Here is a 19,639-nt window from a genome sequence, read left to right as displayed (position 1 = left end):
GAAATCATTGCAAATTTATTAAAAATAAAAAATGAAAAAAATCACACGTACATAAGTATTCACAGCCTTTGCCATGACACTCAAAATTGAGCTCAGGTGCATCCTATTTCCACTGACCATCCATGAGATGTTTCTACAACTTGATTGGAGTCCACCTGTGGTAAATTCAGTTGATTGGACATGATTTGGAAAGGCACACACCTGTCTATATAAGGTCCCACAGTTAACAGTGCATGTCAGAGCACAAACCAAGCCATGAAGTCCAAGGAATTGTCTGTAGACCTCCGAGACAGGATTGTATCGAGGCACAGATCTGGGGAAGGATACAGAATAATTTATGCAGCATTGAAGGTCCCAATGAGCACAGTGGCCTCCATCATCCGTAAATGGAAGAAGTTTGGAACCACCAGGACTCTTCCTAGAGCTGGCCGCCTGGCCAAACTGAGTGATCGGGGGAGAAGGGCCTTAGTCAGGGAGGTGACCAAGAACCCGATGGTCACTCTGACAGAGCTCCAGCATTTCTCTGTGGAGAGAGGAGAAACTTCCAGAAGAACAACCATATCTGCAGCACTCCACCAATCAGGCCTGTATGGTAGAGTGGCCAGACGGAAGCCACTCCTCCGTAAAAGGCACATGACAGCCCGCCTGGAGTTTGCCAAAAGGCACCTGAAGGACTCTCAGACCATGAGAAACAAAGATTGAACTCTTTGGCCTGAATGGCAAGCGTCATGTCTGGAGGAAACCAGGCACCGCTCATCACCTGGCCAATACCATCCCTATAGTGAAGCATGGTGGTGGCAGCATCATGCTGTGGGGATGTTTTTCAGCAGGAGGAACTGGGAGACTAGTCAGGATCGAGGGAAAGATGAATGCAGCAATGTACAGAGACTTCCTTGATGAAAACCTGCTCCAGAGCGCTCTGGACCTCAGACTGGGGTGAAGGTTCATCTTACAACAGGACAACAACCCTAAGCACACAGCCAAGATAACAAAGGAGTGGCTCCGGGACAACTCTGTGAATGTCGTTGAGTGGCCCAGCCAGTGCCCAGACTTGAACCCGATTGAACATCTCTGGAGAGATCTGAAAATGGCTGTGCACCGATGCTCCCCATCCAACCTGTTGGAGCTTGAGAGGTCCTGCAAAGAAGAATGGGAGAAACTGCCCAAAAATAGGTGTGCCAAGCTTGTAGCATCATACTCAAAAAGACTTGAGGCTGTAATTGGTGCCAAAGGTGCTTCAACAAAGTATTGAGCAAAGGCTGTGAATACTTATGTACATGTGATTTTTTTTTTCTTTTCTTTTTTTTCTTTTTAATAAATTTGCAAAGATTTCAAACAAACTTCTTTCACGTTGTCATTATGGGGTATTGTTTGTAGAATTTTGAGGAAAATAATGAATTTCATCCATTTTGGAATAAGGCCAGGGCCGGAGTGGCAATAGGGAAGATCGGGAGAATTCCCGCTGGGCAGGTCAAAAATTGGGCAGGTTAGGTCCTCATGTTGATTGACAAACTTTCATCATATGTCGCATATCATTTGCCAACAGTCCGTAACATCTGGTATTTAAAGGATCAGAATTGGGTTCCGTATCATAGCGGACGCAGTCTGTATTTTATCATCTCACACCCAAACAAATGAGAGAGTAGCCTGTGAGAGACGAAACTGATGTTGCGCCGCTTCACTTGACAGCGCGGGAAGGATCACGGAAGATCCATAGAGAACAGATAGGCTACTAATAGCTGAATGGATGAACGTGCTTCAGGTACAAGATCATCACAAGTTTAATACTGACTGCAGTCTCACAATCTCAATTAATTAATCTCTGAAATCCTCTTCCCTTGCAGTGCAGAATGATAATAGCAAAATTATTTTTTGTCACAAAATAACAGAATACTTAAAGTAAATGAATACAGAGGCAACAGCACGACACGGTATGAAAATAATGGGACTTTACAGCTCTCAAAAGAATAAACTCAACGAAACAAACTGCACAAAGTGCCTTCAATGTTGTATCATGCCATTAAAACCCTCTTAAAGAGACAGTAACCATTTTGCCTTTGTCCTGAACATTTACATTCCAAATAAAAGAAAAGTACAACTGTGTTATATTTAGTCTTTTATTTCACTCTTATCATTGTGAAATGGCACGTTTTGAATGGCATGTAAAAATGTAAATACAATCACTCAACCTTAATTGCTTCACTGGATCTGTTGCTTTTTTAATTATATAAAATACAAAGCACTGACCATTTAAAGTGTGAGCCTGCACATCTTGAAAGAGTTATAAACATTTACAGTTCTATAGTGTTATTATGTGCCTAGATAGTCTTTAAAATAAACTTAGTTTACCCAAAAATGAAATTTCTCTGATCATTTACTGACTTTCTGTTTTCTGCTGAACACAAATTAAGCTTTTTAGAAGAATTTCTCAGTTCTGTTGGTCCTTTCAATGCAAGTGAATGGTGATCAGAACTCAGAAGGTACAAAAATCACATAAATGCAGTATAAAAGTAATCCATACAACTCCAGTGGTTTAATCTATGTCTTCAGAAGCGATATGATAGGTGTGGGTGAGAAACAGATCAATATTTAAGTTTTTTTATTTTTTTTATTTTATTTTTTTTACTATAAATTCTCCTTCCTGCCCAGTAGGGGGCAATATGCTTATGTAAATCACCAAAAACAGAAGAAGAACTCTTAAGAGAGAAGAGTGCTTATGAAAGTGAAAGTGGAGATTTATAGTAAAAAATGACTTAATTATTGAACTGTTTCTCACCGCTTCTCATTTACTTGCATTGAATGGACCAACAGTTCTTCTAAACATCTTCATTCATGTTCTGCAAAAGAAAGTCATACACAACTGGGATGGCATGAGGGTGAGGAAATGATCAAATATCCCTTTAACATTCACTTATTTTTACAACACATACAATGATGTCTTATGACAAAGTGAAAATCTTAGTGAATGCTGTATGTGGTATAATGACATGGAGAGCTTAAATAATTTTCAAGTAATTACATATATTGCATATTTTTACTCTGATCTTGTTTTATTGTTATCATCTTCACCTCCAACCCCCCTTTTGGGTGTGGGCTGACTTGGAAATGACATCCCGGGCTGGATATGAATCCCACTCCGGCCCTGAATAAGGCTGTAACATAACAAAATGTGGAAAAAGTGAAGCGCTGTGAATACTTTCCAGATGCACTGTACTTTAAGAGAATGTTTCTTAAAGTGTATTTTGTATATAAGTGTATTTTTTCACTTGGTTATACTTCAGCGAGTGCAGTAAAGACAAAATATACTTATATTCAAGATCTATTCTCTAAAAGCAGGTATAAATATCTTATATGCTGCTTATCAGGTGAATGCATCTTTTAAAGGATTTTTAGATATTTTGAAATATTTGTATTTTTAATATTATATTCAACATTCTTAGATAAAAAAAAAAATTCTTCTGCGGTATAGCTGCTGAAGTAAATGTGCGTTGTTTTAAAGGAGATTTAGATATTTATATTGGAAAATAAGCCAAAACAAAAACAAATCGGAAACGTATTTTGTTGCAGTGTATAATGGGGCGAAGACTACACTCTCTCACCATTTTGTTCACTTCAATCCATCTTTAACTCACAAAAAAACAAACTCTCTTACTAAATAAAGCTTAATAAGAAATGCACAGTGACATATATTATGATTCAATAAGTCACAAGCCATCACGTTATAATCTAACTGCAGCAAGCGTGCACTCGAGGGACGAGTGTCCCCGCGACAGAGTTTTCATCAGCTGGATGCAGTTTCAATCTCTCCATCTTAGATCGGGACACTTTGCGCAACTCATAGAAGAGGCGCTGACCGCAAAGAGAAATTATAGTTTTGGAGTTTGTAGTTATTAACACAACCTGCTTCCTTATTATTTGAACTTGAATAAAGCTATAACGCATTAAATATAACTGCATTAAAGATGTAATGCTGGGGTGTTTCCTTTAAAGACGCTCAACACGCAAGTTTTGCTTCAGAGGAGCAGCAGCTCCGGCTCTGCTTATTCCACAACGAGAGTGCTTCTGTATTTACTTATTTTGTATTTTTGTATAATTCCCTCATACTTTGCGATCTACATAACCTGAAGCTGTTTGAAGTTTAGAGTGCATCTGAACTGTGAGCTGTGTAATTCTTCTTCTCCTCAGTCAGGCTTGAGCTGCAGTGCTGCTCTCACGCGCCATCATTAGATTTTCATATGATCTCATGTTACGTTAAATGAGATCAAACGACTATTCGGCAACAACATTTTTTTTGTCGATAATGTCGACTAATTGTTTCAGCCCTAGTTGCACGGTATACCAGTGCTACGGTAGTATCACGATACTAAAGCTTCTGCCGGTGCCACAATATTTTTTAAACGGTAGTACCATTAATACGGTAGTACCATAAGTTATGTTGTATGTGAGGTAGTAAATATTATTTTTGCTAAAAACTTCATTTGAATCAGACCCCATATTGTAATCTTTTCGAGTGGCGTCCCCTTCACGCAGTGCCCTTTAAGAGCGCAAAATGCTGTTTAGAATTTGCCCCTTATATGATATTGTTTATTTTTCAATGTGTGGTATTCCCATACTTCAAACACACACGTCTGAATTCCAGCATGTTAATTGGCGGTGGTGTCTCCTAACGGATAATATGGATTTAAATAAAACTTTGGAGAGTGAGAAGCTTTTTACAAAACACAATTCACATAACGAGATTTGGAATTATTTTGGGTTTTGTCTGATGAGACCAGGAAAACCCATCTGCCCTGAATGTCTACAAAGATTTCAAGCCAAAGGGGGAACACCAGCAGCCTTATTAAACACATTTGGACACATCCCACTGCTTCTGCAGAATACACACAGTTTATTATCATTTAATTTAACCTTAATGTTTAAACATTTTCAGATTTACCATTATTAACATACAATATCTTTATTTTTTTGTTACCAATAGTCAAATAATCACAGAAATGTAACAATGTAATAAAAGTTTAAAATCGTTGCCATTTGAACTAGCTGTTTTGATGTGGTGAAGTTTTTTATTTTTTTTATTTACATCAAACTAAGAATGTATAAGATAACAAGTTAGACCATTTCAGCCTTCTCCCAGTACATCCATCAGTTAATTTCACCTCTTCCAGAGCAACAAGTGGAATAACTAGTTTCTAAGAACCACTATGACCGACTATGTTAAGAAATAACACACTATTGTGTGGTATCGTGATACTACTGGGCATCGTGATACTTAAGCTGGTATAGTATCGCTTGCTACATTACAGAAATATTAATTTTACCAATTTTATCATAATTGTTTTAATTTTTGGTCACATTTTAACTTTTTTAAGCAAAAAATGTATTTATTCTATCAATTAAATATATGGTGTCTTGAATAGGGGTGGGTAAAAATATTGATTTTCCGGTGCATCGCAATCTTCATTTGAATGATCTCAATATGGATTCTCAAATCCTAAGATCCTTTTACTCTATACGCAACTCTCATCTACAATGAGAGGAAATCACTCGCATTTGTAACCAAATTTTGCGCTATGCAACTAAAATATATATATTTGGCAATTGACAGATAAATGTTTAGATTTCACTCACCAGTGATTGTTTAGTATATTTTGGAGCATTCATCAGCAAGATCCTTTCACTGCGAGTTGAGAGTAAATTTTGTTCCGTGTAATGTGTGTCCAAAGACGAGATCCATGCAACCCATTTGTCATAGAATAATGTCTATTTTAATACCCTTTCTGTTCTCTGCAGTCAGTTGTTGGTCAAAAACAACAAAAATAAAAATTTTATTCTAATCATGCATAGTGCAAATGAGAAAAAGCCATTTGAGTCCTCTCTCGTTAACATGCGCTCATTCACAGATGCTCTTTACAGAAATGCCTGTTTTTTTAAAGAGACAGAGGCTTTTAGCACATGTTCGACAAATCAATGCAAATACTTCTAATAGGACAAATTATGCAATTAAACGTAACAAAAAATACAGTATATTAAATATCTTATTATCTTATTAATATATTAAATATCTTATTAATATCTTATTTATTGATTGAATGCATGGATTTGTTAATTTTTGAAAGCCAAAAAGTGACCAAACTTATGAAGAACTAATAAAACATAATTAGTAAAATTACTATTTTCATAATGTACCTAGTTAGATGGTCCCCAGTATAATTAATAGCATTAGCGGGGAGAGAATTTCTTTCATATGTAAGCAAATTGGACATTTTAACTGAAATAATCCCATATGAATCTAATTCAAATCGGAATTGAATGAGAGCTTGTGAATCTTAAGTAAAACAAATATGGAAATCTGTATCAATACACAGCCCTAGTCTTGAAATTGCATTATATTGCAAATATACAGTACATTTTGTTAAGTTTATTATTACATCCATAATTTGTACCATTTACATTGATATAAGTGCTAAAATGGTGCTGTCACTAAGAATACCGGCAGTTTAGTGAGTGTCTTACAGAAGTGTTTTGGTTTAGCGCATATTAACGAGAGTGGAGTCGCACAGTTTCTTTACTGCATCCGTGCTATGTGTGATTAGAATTAAACGTTTCTTTGTTTGTTGTTTCTGATCAACATTTATTAAGAGACATTATTCAATGAAAAAGGATTGCGCGGATCTCATCTTAGGACACACATTACACAGAACGAGTCAAAGCATCTTCTACTCTCATAATTTGTATTGAAATCCAACAGATGCATTGCACTGGTCTGTAGAGCCAAATGCGGTAAAAGGGAGAATGCTTTTTATGAAAACTTATCCAAAATCAGAGTTGACCTCTTTTAATGAAATGTAAATGTAACTATAGCCTGTCCAAGTTCATACAAGTTTGAAAATGGTTACAAGATGGTTACACTCCAGACCCATATAGCCTGCCCACAAGGTACATTTCCTTTAGACTAAAAGCGCTCATGCGACACGACACACAGTGAAAAGATGTTGATGCTAAACTTCTTCGCCAATATACTGCTTAATCACTGGCAAGTGAAATTTGAAAATTTACCAGCCAGTGGCTAATCAGACAGTTTTATGAATGAATGAATGAATGAATGCATCCACCTGGATGATGTGACGGCAGCCGTAGTGCGCCAGAACGCTCACCACACACCAGCTATTGGTGGAGAGGAGAGAGTAGAGTTATAGAGCCAATTAATGGATGGGGATTATTTGGAGGCCATGATTGAGAAGGGGCAATGGGGGCAAAGGGTTACACCCCTAATCTTTACGAGAAGGACCTCGGTTTAACGTCTCATCCAAAAGACGGTGCTTTTTTCAGTATAGTGCCCCTGTCACTATACTGGGGCATTAGGACCCACACAGACTCTTTTTAGTCGCATAGCGCAAAATTTGGTTGCATATGCAGGGTTGCACTGAAAATGGGCATAGAGTAAAAGATCGATCTTGGGTTTTATGTATTGATATCAGTATTGTTCAAAGGAAGACCATGTTTAACAATCAAATTTTTTTTTTTACAACCATATAAGAAATAGTTTGTATTGCGGGAAATTCAACACATGTAAATTCAATACGTGTGTAAACTTGTAGGCATGACTTAGTTGACATGTCAAGTAGTGTCAGCAGTGTCCTGCAGTGTGACAGGATATACTTCATTTAAAATAGTTTGACAAAATTTTAAATAATTCTTGTAATTATTATTATTATTGCTTTTATGTTTTTTTTATTTTTATTTTTTATAATTGTTATCCCCTTTTCTCCCCAATTTTGAATGGCCAATTCCCACTACTTAGTTGGTCCTCGTGGTGGTGCGGTTACTCACCTCAATCCGGGTGGCGCAGGACAATTCTCAGTTGCCTCCGTTTCTGAGACGTCAATCCGCGGATCTTATCACGTGACTTGATGTGCATGACACCCCGGAGACTCGCAGCATGTGGAGGCTCATGCTACTCTCCTCGATCCAAACACAACTTACCACACGCCCCACTGAGAGCGAGAACCCCTAATCGCGACCACGAGGAGTTTGCCCCATGTGACTCTACCCTCCCTAGCAACCGGGCCAATTTGGTTGCTTAGGAGACCTGGCTGGAGTCACTCAGCACGTCCATTTAAACGATTTAAACTTGCAACTCCAGGTGTGGTAGTCAGCATCAGTACTCACTGAGCTACCCGGGCCCCCCACAGTAATTCTTGTAAATCATGTACTTGGGGAAAAAAAATCACAAAAAGTTACACGGCAGGACTGTTGAAGTAAATAGGTACCAAAATGGTGAAAAACAAAAGAAACTGTGATCAGTTACATCACCAAAAATATACACTTTGCCTTTTACATATATATATATATATATATATATATATATATATATAATTCATTATAGAATAAAATCTTGATGTTGAAAAAAAAAAATAAGGATATGGACAATTTTTTTTGTCAACTTCCCAAATGCACACTCAACTTCTAGAGTATATGTGAACTATTGGGTTTCTCTTTTCAGAGAAAGGTTCACAGGCAATAAATGATCAGTGTGATAATTTAAAGAAGCATATCATTGAAATGTAGTATATCCTTTATTAATGCTCTTGCCAACTAAAGTAGCATGAAATGTAATGCTATTTGTGGCGTGCAAAAAAAGGATTGAGTGGAAAAAAACATTTTAAAACTACTGAGTGTTTTCTTTCTGTTCGAGCTTGAAAGATGCCTGCTAATCTGCTTACCCTTTTAATTGTGAGATCTGGGGGCAGAGCTGCTCGAAGCTAGAATAAAGTTACTGATCCAGAAGTAAACTGATGACCACACTTATTCCTTGCTTTTGGCTTCCAAACACAGCCCTCCCTCCCCTCTCCACTCCCCTTCATTCTGGAGGGGAAGAAAAAAGCTCCTTGTACCAACAATAGAATTTTTTTTTTGCCATATGTTCGGTTGACATCTTCATCAGGTTCACAGCGGGTTACCTTAGTTAACGTTCACTCCACTGCTTGATGGGATTTTCTACCAGTTCCTTGAGTAGCTGGCTCAAAGTCTAGACGAGCCCCTAAAGACAACCAGGACCCTTCCAGCATGCCAGGCACAATGGCATTATTGTGGACGTTGAGGAGCTGGTGCTTCCTCTAACTGGATGCCTCTTTACATGGACCTGTTCGGGCACAAATACAATGCCTTTGTTCTGGGCCATGGAGTGGGTTAATCCAGACTTCTACATACTGTGAAATAAATCTTTTATAGATGAGCAAAAAAAGGAGAGGAAGAAGAAAAGATTTTGCCAAGGAGGTTGCGAGTTCAGCATTTTAACCTTTGGACGAAAATAAGAAGAGAAGAGGAGAAGGAGGCACAGAGGGAGGGTAGAAAGAGGAAAGAGGAGATGCAGGCAGGCAACACATCACCTGTCATCACTCGATAAAAACAAAAAAAAAGTTTTTCAAGGTTTGTTTTTTTTTTCGTTTGTCTGGTTCAGAAAAGCAGACGCAGACCTAAATATATATTCACTGGAAATGTTTCGGACAATTTTTACAACATGTGTGTCCTACAATTTTTCTAGGGAATTTAACCAAGGTGTTTAGCCAGCATAAGAGGGCAGAGATATGAAGTAAAGGTTAGCCTTTTTTTTTTCATTGCCAGGGTGCTAAAATTTGTCACTTGATCAGTACACTGTGTCTTAACCATGTGATTCATTTTCATAAATAGGAATGGGAATCGGACTATACTTGTCATGCTATATGTTCCGTGCTGCAGATTCAAAAGAACCTGCTCATGAGATTAATTTGTTCATGAATTGGACTTTGCTTGACACGTTTTTATGTTTCACACTGCAGATTCAAAAGCACCGGCTCAAAAGTTTCATAATTCGTTTGAGAATCAGACTACACTGATCACACTGTATTTCATACTGCTTATTTAATAGCGACGTTGCTGCACCGCTGAAAGGTAGTGCTGACAAGAAACCCTGTCAAAAAGTATTCTAATACGATGTTGCAGACACATCTACAGAAGAATGCATGTTCATGAACTCGACCGCAAATCATGAAAATCATTTGATTCCAGAGATTTTTTTTTAAATGGAACCGGTTCTGAAAAAGAAAATATTCTTGGTTACCAACCCTATTTAGGAACAAGTAATTTGTATGTCCACACTGAAAACGCAAATGCTGTGTCACAGTAACAGCCAGTCAGATCATATTTGATCTCCAATGTACAGTTACAGTATGTGGAGCATTATTCTTTTTTTTTTTTTTTTTTGGACCAGTGACATTTGATTGTTGGGGTCCTAACCAGTGCAACAGTGCATATTTGGAAGCCAAGTGACTGACAGAATGTTGTGTCGCTCATTGCTTCTTGTGGTTGTAGCTGTTTGGGACAAAAATTCAGATTAGCATAGAAGAATGCTTTCATCGCTTTCGTCGCTTCATCATATTACATGTGGATAGAACGCAGTGTCGTGTTTGGAAACTTGACAGACTTTGCCCTGTTGGTTCCACGATTTGGTTTCTACTCCGAGACTTCTTACTACTGTGATAATGACACCTCACATATTCATGATTCTTTGTTGACATGGTTTATTAAACACAATTCACTCCAAGGAGCTATTAATGTACTTGGAGATTTTCCATCAGTGTATGATGACATCTTAGCATCTCAATTGGCATGCAGTCAGGCCTGTTTATAGGCCCATATTTGCTGTATTCGCTCTCCGTCCATCCCGTTCACAGATAGACAGACAGAGGTGCTAAAAAGTGGTGTCAGCTGTGAGCTCTTTCCACCACTCACCTATTAACCTCCTTCCCCCCGGCCTCGTCTCTATCAAACCAGTGTGTATCGACTTTTAAAGACAAGCATTCCCGGGACGTCAAAACATTGATTTGCGACTGACCCGTGCTGTATGCGCTCGTGGCGGCAGCATGTTGCCACGCAGCGGCGGTCCTGTCGAAGGTTAGCCATGCACGAAGCCCAGGGGGATCTCTGGAAGGGCCTCCCAAGCCTGCCATCACCTACGGCCGGCTTCACATTGGGTGCGAAAGCAAAGAGGAAAAATGGCTCACTCCTCCAAGGTGATTTCAATTCAATTCTCACCCATTGGCCAGCGTTCGCTCTACAGTCAAATTACTTTCCTGGTCTGATGTGAGCAGACGAGATTGTTTGGCTGCCGTTAATGGAAGCCGATGGATTTTAAGGCTTCTCTAAGGTGTTTTCATTGGTGGCGAGATGACAACAGTGACGACAATAGAGCAAGCTCCCACCACTTTGGCATATTGTAGGTTCACGTCGTACTAGAAGTGCTGAGACTTATAATATGTGTAATGAGATGGATTTAGTTCAGGTTGTTAAGCCTCAAGCGAAACTTGATGCCTCATATAGTAGTGTAGAAAGTGTAACATTGAAAAGCCTCATTTGAGTTTTGTTTGACTTGATTCATATTTACATTTTGTGTCTGTTTATTTTCTGTTTGTACCATTAAATTAGTTATACCGTGATTATTTTTGTTTGATATAAAGCTAAAAATGTTTTGTGAATTAAATCAAACATACTTCATCTCATTTTATTATCTTCTCTTGTTATTGGAACTTGTATGCAAACCAAAAAAATATATAATTATAAAGATTATTATAAAAAGATAATAATCACAAATAAGTTATGTGTCTTGCATCAGTGTTAAAACAGCTTTTCATGATGAAACACTTGAGTTAACAACAAAAGACTCGAAAACGTGAAAGTAATTTTATTTTCTGATTGAACGAGTCAAGTTCAAAGCATTTGGAATAGAGCCACTAAACACATACAGAACCTGCGACTGCAAATTAGTTGATTTCTATACTAATGCATCAAGTTTTGATGGTACTTGGCAAACGTAAATAACGAAATAGGGCCGAGATAAAATACAGATTTTCGGATTAATCATGGTCTTCCTTTGAATGATCCCGAATCTTAAAACCCAACATCAATCTTTTACGTTTTACTTAATTTCACTTCAGTTTTGGTTGTGTTGATTTTTATATATGTTAAATTGCAATTAAAACTGCATAGTTTGGGCCCTGTTCATTTTTCTTTTTTTTTACATTTTCATGATGTACCAAGTTTGAAGATTCCCTATGTAATTTACAGCATTAGCTGAGAGAGGATATCTTTCATATGCAATCAAAATAGACATTATTACTGAAATATTTTAAAATTAATCGATTCAGATTGTATCGCAATTGAAGCGAATTGGGAGTTTGTGAATTGGAATCGCAACAAATCGGGAAATCTGTATCAATACCAACCTTACAACAAAACTTTGCTAATTGCTTTGTAATAAGTTGTTTCTTATTTTGACTTGTTTGGCTTGTCCCACTCTGTGTTTGGAATGTCCCTCAAAGCAGTCCTGCCCACGGATAGCCATGCAGATTTTACTACTAAGGCGTGTTGTAGCAAAATTTCTACCAGTTGACACATTTCCACTGTCTGTATACCACAATCATACTGGCCAGCCCTAGTTAAAACGTCTGTCAAGTTTGTCTACCCCTCTTCCTGTGCGTGGGTGTGTGTCTGTCTATCTTTTTTCCATGTCTGTCTGTGTGTGTGTGTGTGTGTGCCCACTGGCTCGGGGCAGTTCACAGACCTGCTGGGAACAGGAGCGGCCTCAGTGTGTCAGGCCCAGGAGGGGAGGCCGTTAGGGAGCGAGAGAGAGCGAGAGGGGTGAGAGGGGGATTAAGCAGCCCCAGGTCTGTCACGGTGACATTTCTCTCCCTGGCTCAGCAGCAGGGGTTGGGTTTACCCTCCTAACCTTCAACTTTCAGCCTTAACCCATTAATCCCTTTGTGTCTGCCCGCGCAAACACACTCACAATATGGCAGCAGGAGGCTGCAGAGGCAAGGAGCCGGGGTCTCTTTGACAGCTTTTCACCCACAGACAGAGGGCCTTCATCTTTCGACATTCCCCAGTGTACAAACCCCCCCCCCCCCCCCCCCCCCAAAAAAAACCCCAAAATAGACAGTTGGTCACCAAATCGTCATTTTTTCATGCTAATTTTCCTCGATAAAAAGATTGATTGTTCTGTCAGAGATTTGTTTAAAGACACTGAAAAATGTAAAACATTCAAGACATTTGAAAAATTTGAAGAGGTTAATTGTTAAACCCCCAAAATGCAGCTGCTGTAGTGTGTTTGAACAGAAAACAGCGTCTCTTTTCCAGAAGAAAGTGTCAGTGGGAGTTAAATGATCTCGTCGGATACTGTCATTCCTCTTAAAAAAATGTTTCAAGTGAATTTAGATGAGTTCTTTTATTGAGACTAAACGAGCGTTTGGACAAATATTTGATTGTATTGCTCAGACTTGAAGCTGGATCTGGTTTGTTGAAGGAACAGAGATCGGCAACAATAATAAAAGAGCTCATCTGAATTTTGGGGCTTTTTACGTGAGCCCCCCGTCATGCAAAAATCCCACAGGGATAGAGATTTGCAAGTCCTTTGCCTCTGTGTATGAATAAGCATGTGTCTCAAGGTATTTTTGAATACGTAAGAACACGGGACCCTCCAGGATATGCAGAGCAGAAGGTGCGTGGTTGGAGGGCAATGCCCCTTGTTACCCCTCCATCTCACTTATCGCTTTCTCTTTCCTCCATTATTTTCATTCATTCTCATCTTGCATATTAAACTTTTCCCTTTTCTTTTCCTTCTGTATTTGTATTTATATCAGGGTAGATGGCATGAAATATCAAGCAGTGACAGCAGTTTCCTGCAGCGTGATATAGCCTACTTTCATCTAAAACAATTTTAAACTTTTTTTTTTTTTTTCATTTCATGTACAATTATGATACATGCAGTTTTTAGGACCTTATATTACTTGAAAGACTATTCGTAAATAATATTTGTAGTTTTCATTTGTTACACTGCAGGACTATTTTAATTAAACTCCAAAAAATGCTAAAAGATGATTAAAAATGGTAAAGGTGTAAAGTTTACAGCACCTTTAAATGTACAATTTTATGGTAACACTTTACAATAAGGTTCAAGTTGTTAACAATAGTTAGCAACATTAGTTAACATGAACTAACAATGGGCGACATTTTACATTTAGTTAATTTTAATGTTAATTTCAACATATACATTTTTAAAATCAAAAGTATTTGTTAACATTAGTTAATGCACTGTAAACTAACATAAACTAACAACTGTATTTGTATTAACATTAACAAAGATTAATAAATGCTGTAAAAAATGATGTTAGTTGTTTGTTCATGATGCCTAATGCATTAAGTAATGTTAATGAATGGGGGGGGGGGGGTTGCAGCGTAAAGTATTTACATATTTCCATTGATCATGTTATAAATAATGGGGGGGGGGGGTACTTGCTTGTTTTGATTATTTGGGGGGTTACCTTCCCCCCCCCCCCATTGTAATTTGCGATTAGACTTTGCGATCTGTGTCACGGGAAGTCGCTGTGCTCTCACTGAAAATGAATAGGATCGTGTCGATGCCGCTTGTGGTGTGAACGGGGCTTTATGAACCGGTTCTTTGTAATCTACAACATGCAACGTGCTTCACAACCAGTGTAGTACGGTTGCCGAACAAAGACTCTTATGAACCGTTTTTTTTTAATCTACTGCATGAAACATAATGCAACCAGTATAGTCTGATTCCTGAACCAATGACTCTTATGAGCTGGTTCTTTTGAATAGAAAGCACAAAATATACAACAAGATCAGTAGAGTCCGATTGCCTAACAAATGACTCTTATAAGCCAGTTCATTCTAGTAAATAAAAAAACCCTGAAACATCATTCGAAGCAGTTACTGAATGAATCTCACTAACCTATAAGTTATGACTTTCATCATGTCCAACTCAAAATGAACCAAGAAATGTTGTGTTATGTAGTGTTGTACTTAAGGCTTGTGAGACTTTAATCAGGCAGTGCAATTACTGACTGGTTGTACACATGCCGATGTGTTGTTAAAGATAGGCCTACACATTAGGAGTTTGTTGTAATCACTGGAATTTATTTAAAAATAAATGAATGAAATATGTTATCTGTTTCTTTTTGCTTAGCATTTGTTTTTAACAGTTTGAAAAATTATTGATTAGCATTATTGCCTCTAAAAAGTCTTTAAAAAATGTAATTAAGAAGTCTGTGTAAACACCTTTTGCAAGAATTGTATTGAATTTATTTCTGATTTGTTATATCTATTCTATTGAAATCTGTTGACAACTATTTTTTTGATAGGATTTGTATTTCTTATTACCTAAAATGTGTTCTCAAAAGTACTAAAAGAATTGTTAATGGAACTGCTAAGGAACCGGAATCGTAAAGAGGAATCAAAACCAGAATTGTTAAATGCCTTATGATTCCCATCCCTACCTTGCGTATTAATAATTTTGGCTAATTCTTTCAGATGTCAATAAAAGAGTTGTTCTCTAAGTTCTGTTTAACGCATTTTGCCATTTAAATCCACTATGCAGAAAATCTGTAGATTTTTCCCAGAAATCAGTGCAGAAAATGGCAAAAAAAGGGTGCCGATTCCATCTGGGCCTGCTTGTCAGCCTCTCACACCATACCTCTCATTTCATCTCTTCTTTCTGTTCTCTCTCTCTCTCTCTCTCTCTCTCTCTCTCTCTCTCTCTCTCTCTTGGCTCTTCTCTCCCTTGTGTTTCTCTTTCTCTCCCTGGCAGTGGTTCCCATCCTCTCACCCATAAAATCAGCATAAAATTGACCTGACTCTGCCAGATCAGATGGAGGAGTTGGACTTCAGATCCCTGGGGAGAAGGAAATTCAGTCTTTGTAGGAATATTATAAGACAAGGTCCGTGAAATCTCACAATGGGATTATGTAATGCACCTTTGTTGGTCCTTTCACTTTTTTTTTTTTACCCCCTCTCCTCTGTACTCTGGTCAGCACTGGTGGAGAATACGTGGCCATATTTACATTTGTCATGCAAAAAGAAGGGATAAAACTAGGGTGGATTCCTTCAGTGGGATGGATGGTAGAAAAGAGAGGGGGATTGGTCATGAAAAATGGAGAGATACAACTGTTAATGAAGGGTTGGTGGTTGGAGGTTAAAGTTAGGTTTGTGCTTTCCATGCCAAATAATAGCAACTTTCACTCTAGTCTGTGCATTTATATACACAGTCTTACACCGATTATTCTTAATAACCTGGCCATGTGTAAGGTCATGAAAGCACCTTGTGTTCTTTTATTGGGGGAAAAGTCATAAACTGTTTAAGCATTTTTAGAATGAGCTTATTTGTGATAGTTATCAGCATAGTGCTGTGCAAGCAAACAAAATGTTTCAACTGACATCAGGTCTAACACAGCAAAAGTTTATCATCAGCACTGTTTTTTTGTGAGATAAAAATGTGGAAGCGTGAGTTTCTGTTTAAATATGAGAGAAGGGAAGTTCATATTATAAGTCTATGAATTAATGTTCACATGTAAGAGGAAATACATCAAATTGGACTTGAATCATTGATCAATTATTGTTTTAATTTAGTGTAATAGCAGTTGTTTGTTTGTGGATGAGTGTAAAATACACAAAACGTAAAACAACTGCACACTTATGTTGATGTTTGGGGTTTTATTAACATAATATTTGTTTTATTAAAAATAGACTAGACTTTCATTAATTAAATAAATACAACCACCACAATGCCACCTTGTTGGATGTTCCTTGCTATATGGTTCTTGTGCAAAAAAGCTAAAAGCATGATGAATATAACAAAGACTCGTGGCAACAATCAAATGCATTTGTTTAGCGCAAATTTACTTTGAAAAACAGTTAAAAACAGCACAGGTGGACGCAAAAACATTTTCAGTGTGAATGGACCCTTAGTCTTAGTTCTTACTCTTAGTCATACACATAATAGTTGTTGTACAAGTTCTGTTTGATCATCTGCTCTTGTCTTAGAGGATGTTTATCTTTTGTCAGACAGGGTATTTTAACTTCCTGTAACAAACTGGTCTTTGATGCAGGGTCAGTGTAAATGCACTATACTTTGAATACTTCCTCACCTGAAGAGGAAAAACAAATTGTTGGCCAAATATTTAATACTGTCATATCGTGAAGGTTGTGGAGCACATATATCTTGTAATAGCCTTAATGTGAATGTTTGTTTGTGTGTGTTTGCACCACACTCATTTCTTCTCATTTATCTTCCTCTCACTGACCTTCAGCAGATGTAGTGTTGTGGTTCTGTGGGCATGATATTTTTAGGGTGACTCATAGCAGATGCGTCTGGAGCACTGCCCTGTCTATGTGTCACAGTGTGTTGTTTTCAGAGTCTATACACACCTATACATTCAAGTTGTGTTAAAAGCAAATGGGTCGTCAGAGCCGTGGCTTAATGGATAGTGCCAGTGTGAGGGAAGCTACTTTGAAACTAGCCTGGCAAGATATAAAGTGAAGCAACCCTTTCAAAACAAAAAGTGAAAACTTTGGGTACACTACAAGTTATTGGGTGATTCTCAAGAAACATTTGGGACTGTTAAGATATTTGCATTGTGTCTTTTTCAGGACATGCATTTTACCCCCTAATTCTCATTACAGTATGCATCTGGATGTTTTACATTTACCATCCCAACAGTTTTCAATTATTCTCATTACTGCAAAACAGTCTTTTTTTATTTTGTATACTGTATAACACTAAATAGATGCTGTATTATGATTTTTGAAATTAAAATCTTGAAAATGAAAGGTAGTACCAAGAGAGTACTACTATGATGTATAATTACTATTTAAACAGTATATAATGTTTTTTCACATTGCGGTAATAAGCATATCATAATGACCATGTTTTTTTAATTTATTTTTTATTGCGAAATGAGTATTGGGGAGGAATGTGTGTAACTGTCAGGAAAATAATGTAAAAGTAAAATAAAATCCAACTGCCCTAAAAAAAGACTTCATTTTCTACATGCAAAGTAGGCCTATAATTTTTTATTTGTTTCTTTTTATAATAAAATAGGACTGGGGCATTTTCTTAACAGGTTTCGTGAGAATCACCCTCAAAATGGAAAGTAGCTAAATAAATTGAAGCTATATAAGAACAGGATGTGTACTTTTAATTGAATAAATATCTAATTATGTCATTTTACAAATTTAAAACCAGTGACGATATCAGATGGGGTGATGGCAACAAACTTGAATACAAACCTGCACAATACAACTAATAAAGCTAAAAACAAATACAAAATCAAAGCCATAGTTTTAGACATCAGTATTAAAAATATATATATTTATTTTGATACAAAAAAAAAAAGGATATAAAGCAAAAATTAGTCTGTGATTTAGTGTTTCAACCAATGATGCATCTACAGTATTTATTTGGATCCAAATGAACTGTTTGGCTATAATGAATCACATTCGAAAAGCGTGAGATGTGGGGACATTCAGGAAACAATGTTTGAATATTGCCACAACTTTTTTTTTTTTTTTTTTTGACTACCCCATTTATTTTGAAAAAGAACATGGAAAAGCTGCACAATTTTAAAAACTGCTGAGTTACTGTCACATTACTACAAAAGCTATACAATTGTAAAAACTGCAGAGCTACTGTTGTATTACTAAATAATGAGGTTAGTTATTTACTTCCAAACACTGCTTGGTCCACACACTCTTACACATTGAGCTTCAGTGCTCAGGTGGGAGGTGCAAATTTAAGTCCAGCTCGCTGTTCCTCCCCATCATTTCCTGTTCTTTCTCTGCTCAACCTTTTAATATAATAAAGCTAACTGGTCATTAGATTTGGCCTTTGGAAGAAGGACTTAATGAAAATATAGGTCACCATTAAATAACAGAATGATTATATTTAACATTTTGAGTATGTACATAATGTTTGAAATGGTGCAGTTTTTTTTTTTAGTTTTTTTTTTTTTTTTACAAATTTAAGGTCTGAAATATTAATGCAGCGCCACACATCTGCCATTTCCTGCAGGTAGTCGAGTATCATCTCTGAGTCTGTGTTTCTAAAGGCCTCTATCTAACCGGATAACATTTGCATATGCAGAACGTTCCATGCCTCCGCTCGTTGCCGCGGTGTGCCGACACATAGGAGAAACCACCCTTGCCCCCACCCTCTTTATTAATATGTATGTGTTCTGAACGGTGCGTGGTTGCTGATTAATGCTGTCTGTCAATTTCTTACAGATCCGACAGTGCTGTGGAAGTTCCCTGAGGACTTTGGAGACCAGGTTGGAGACAGAGCAACTTTTTTTTTTCTTCCCCTTTCCCATTCCTCCCCTCCCCTCTTTCATTCTCCACCAGCACCACATCCACTACCCCTCCTGCTCCTATAATCTTACCTCCCGCCCTTTGCTCTTCCTTCCTTTTCTCTCTCTCCACCTCTCTCTCTCTCCCTCCCGTGTTGTGAGATGTTGCTGATAATGAAAAGCGGTGAGCAGATCTTCAATAAGCGTTGTTCGGGTAATTATCAGCTGGCTGTTATGTGAATGGTGTGGATGGAGACCCATGGATTGAGACTCTGTATGCTCACCACTGTATTTCACACCAATACAATGGTGTGTTTCTTATGATTTGGTGTTATATCATGCCAGTAACAAACAATAAGCTCGATTATGAAGGGATGTATTAAATCTAGGGCTGGATGTCGATACAGATTTCCCGATTCGTTTCCTATTCACAAGTTCTCAATTAAATTCTTTTAATTTTGGTG

General features: G+C 37.6%; 1 protein-coding gene across 4 annotated transcripts in view; it reads left to right on the top strand.

Moving 5' to 3' along the window:
• Window positions 1-19,639, top strand: part of LOC127439280 (DENN domain-containing protein 1B-like) — a 143,680-nt gene that overhangs the window by 31,134 nt on the left and 92,907 nt on the right. For all 4 annotated transcript variants that reach the window (XM_051695503.1, XM_051695502.1, XM_051695501.1 and 1 more), the window contains exon 3: window positions 19,114-19,157. In XM_051695503.1, the coding sequence (XP_051551463.1) occupies window positions 19,114-19,157 (44 nt within the window). The remainder of the gene's footprint in view (window positions 1-19,113; window positions 19,158-19,639) is intronic.

The sequence above is a fragment of the Myxocyprinus asiaticus genome, chromosome 50 (genome assembly GCF_019703515.2).
Source record: "Myxocyprinus asiaticus isolate MX2 ecotype Aquarium Trade chromosome 50, UBuf_Myxa_2, whole genome shotgun sequence".
Taxonomy (NCBI): Eukaryota; Metazoa; Chordata; class Actinopteri; order Cypriniformes; family Catostomidae; genus Myxocyprinus; species Myxocyprinus asiaticus.
Note: the sequence above shows the minus strand (reverse complement) of the source record. Positions and strands in the feature narration are given on the sequence as shown.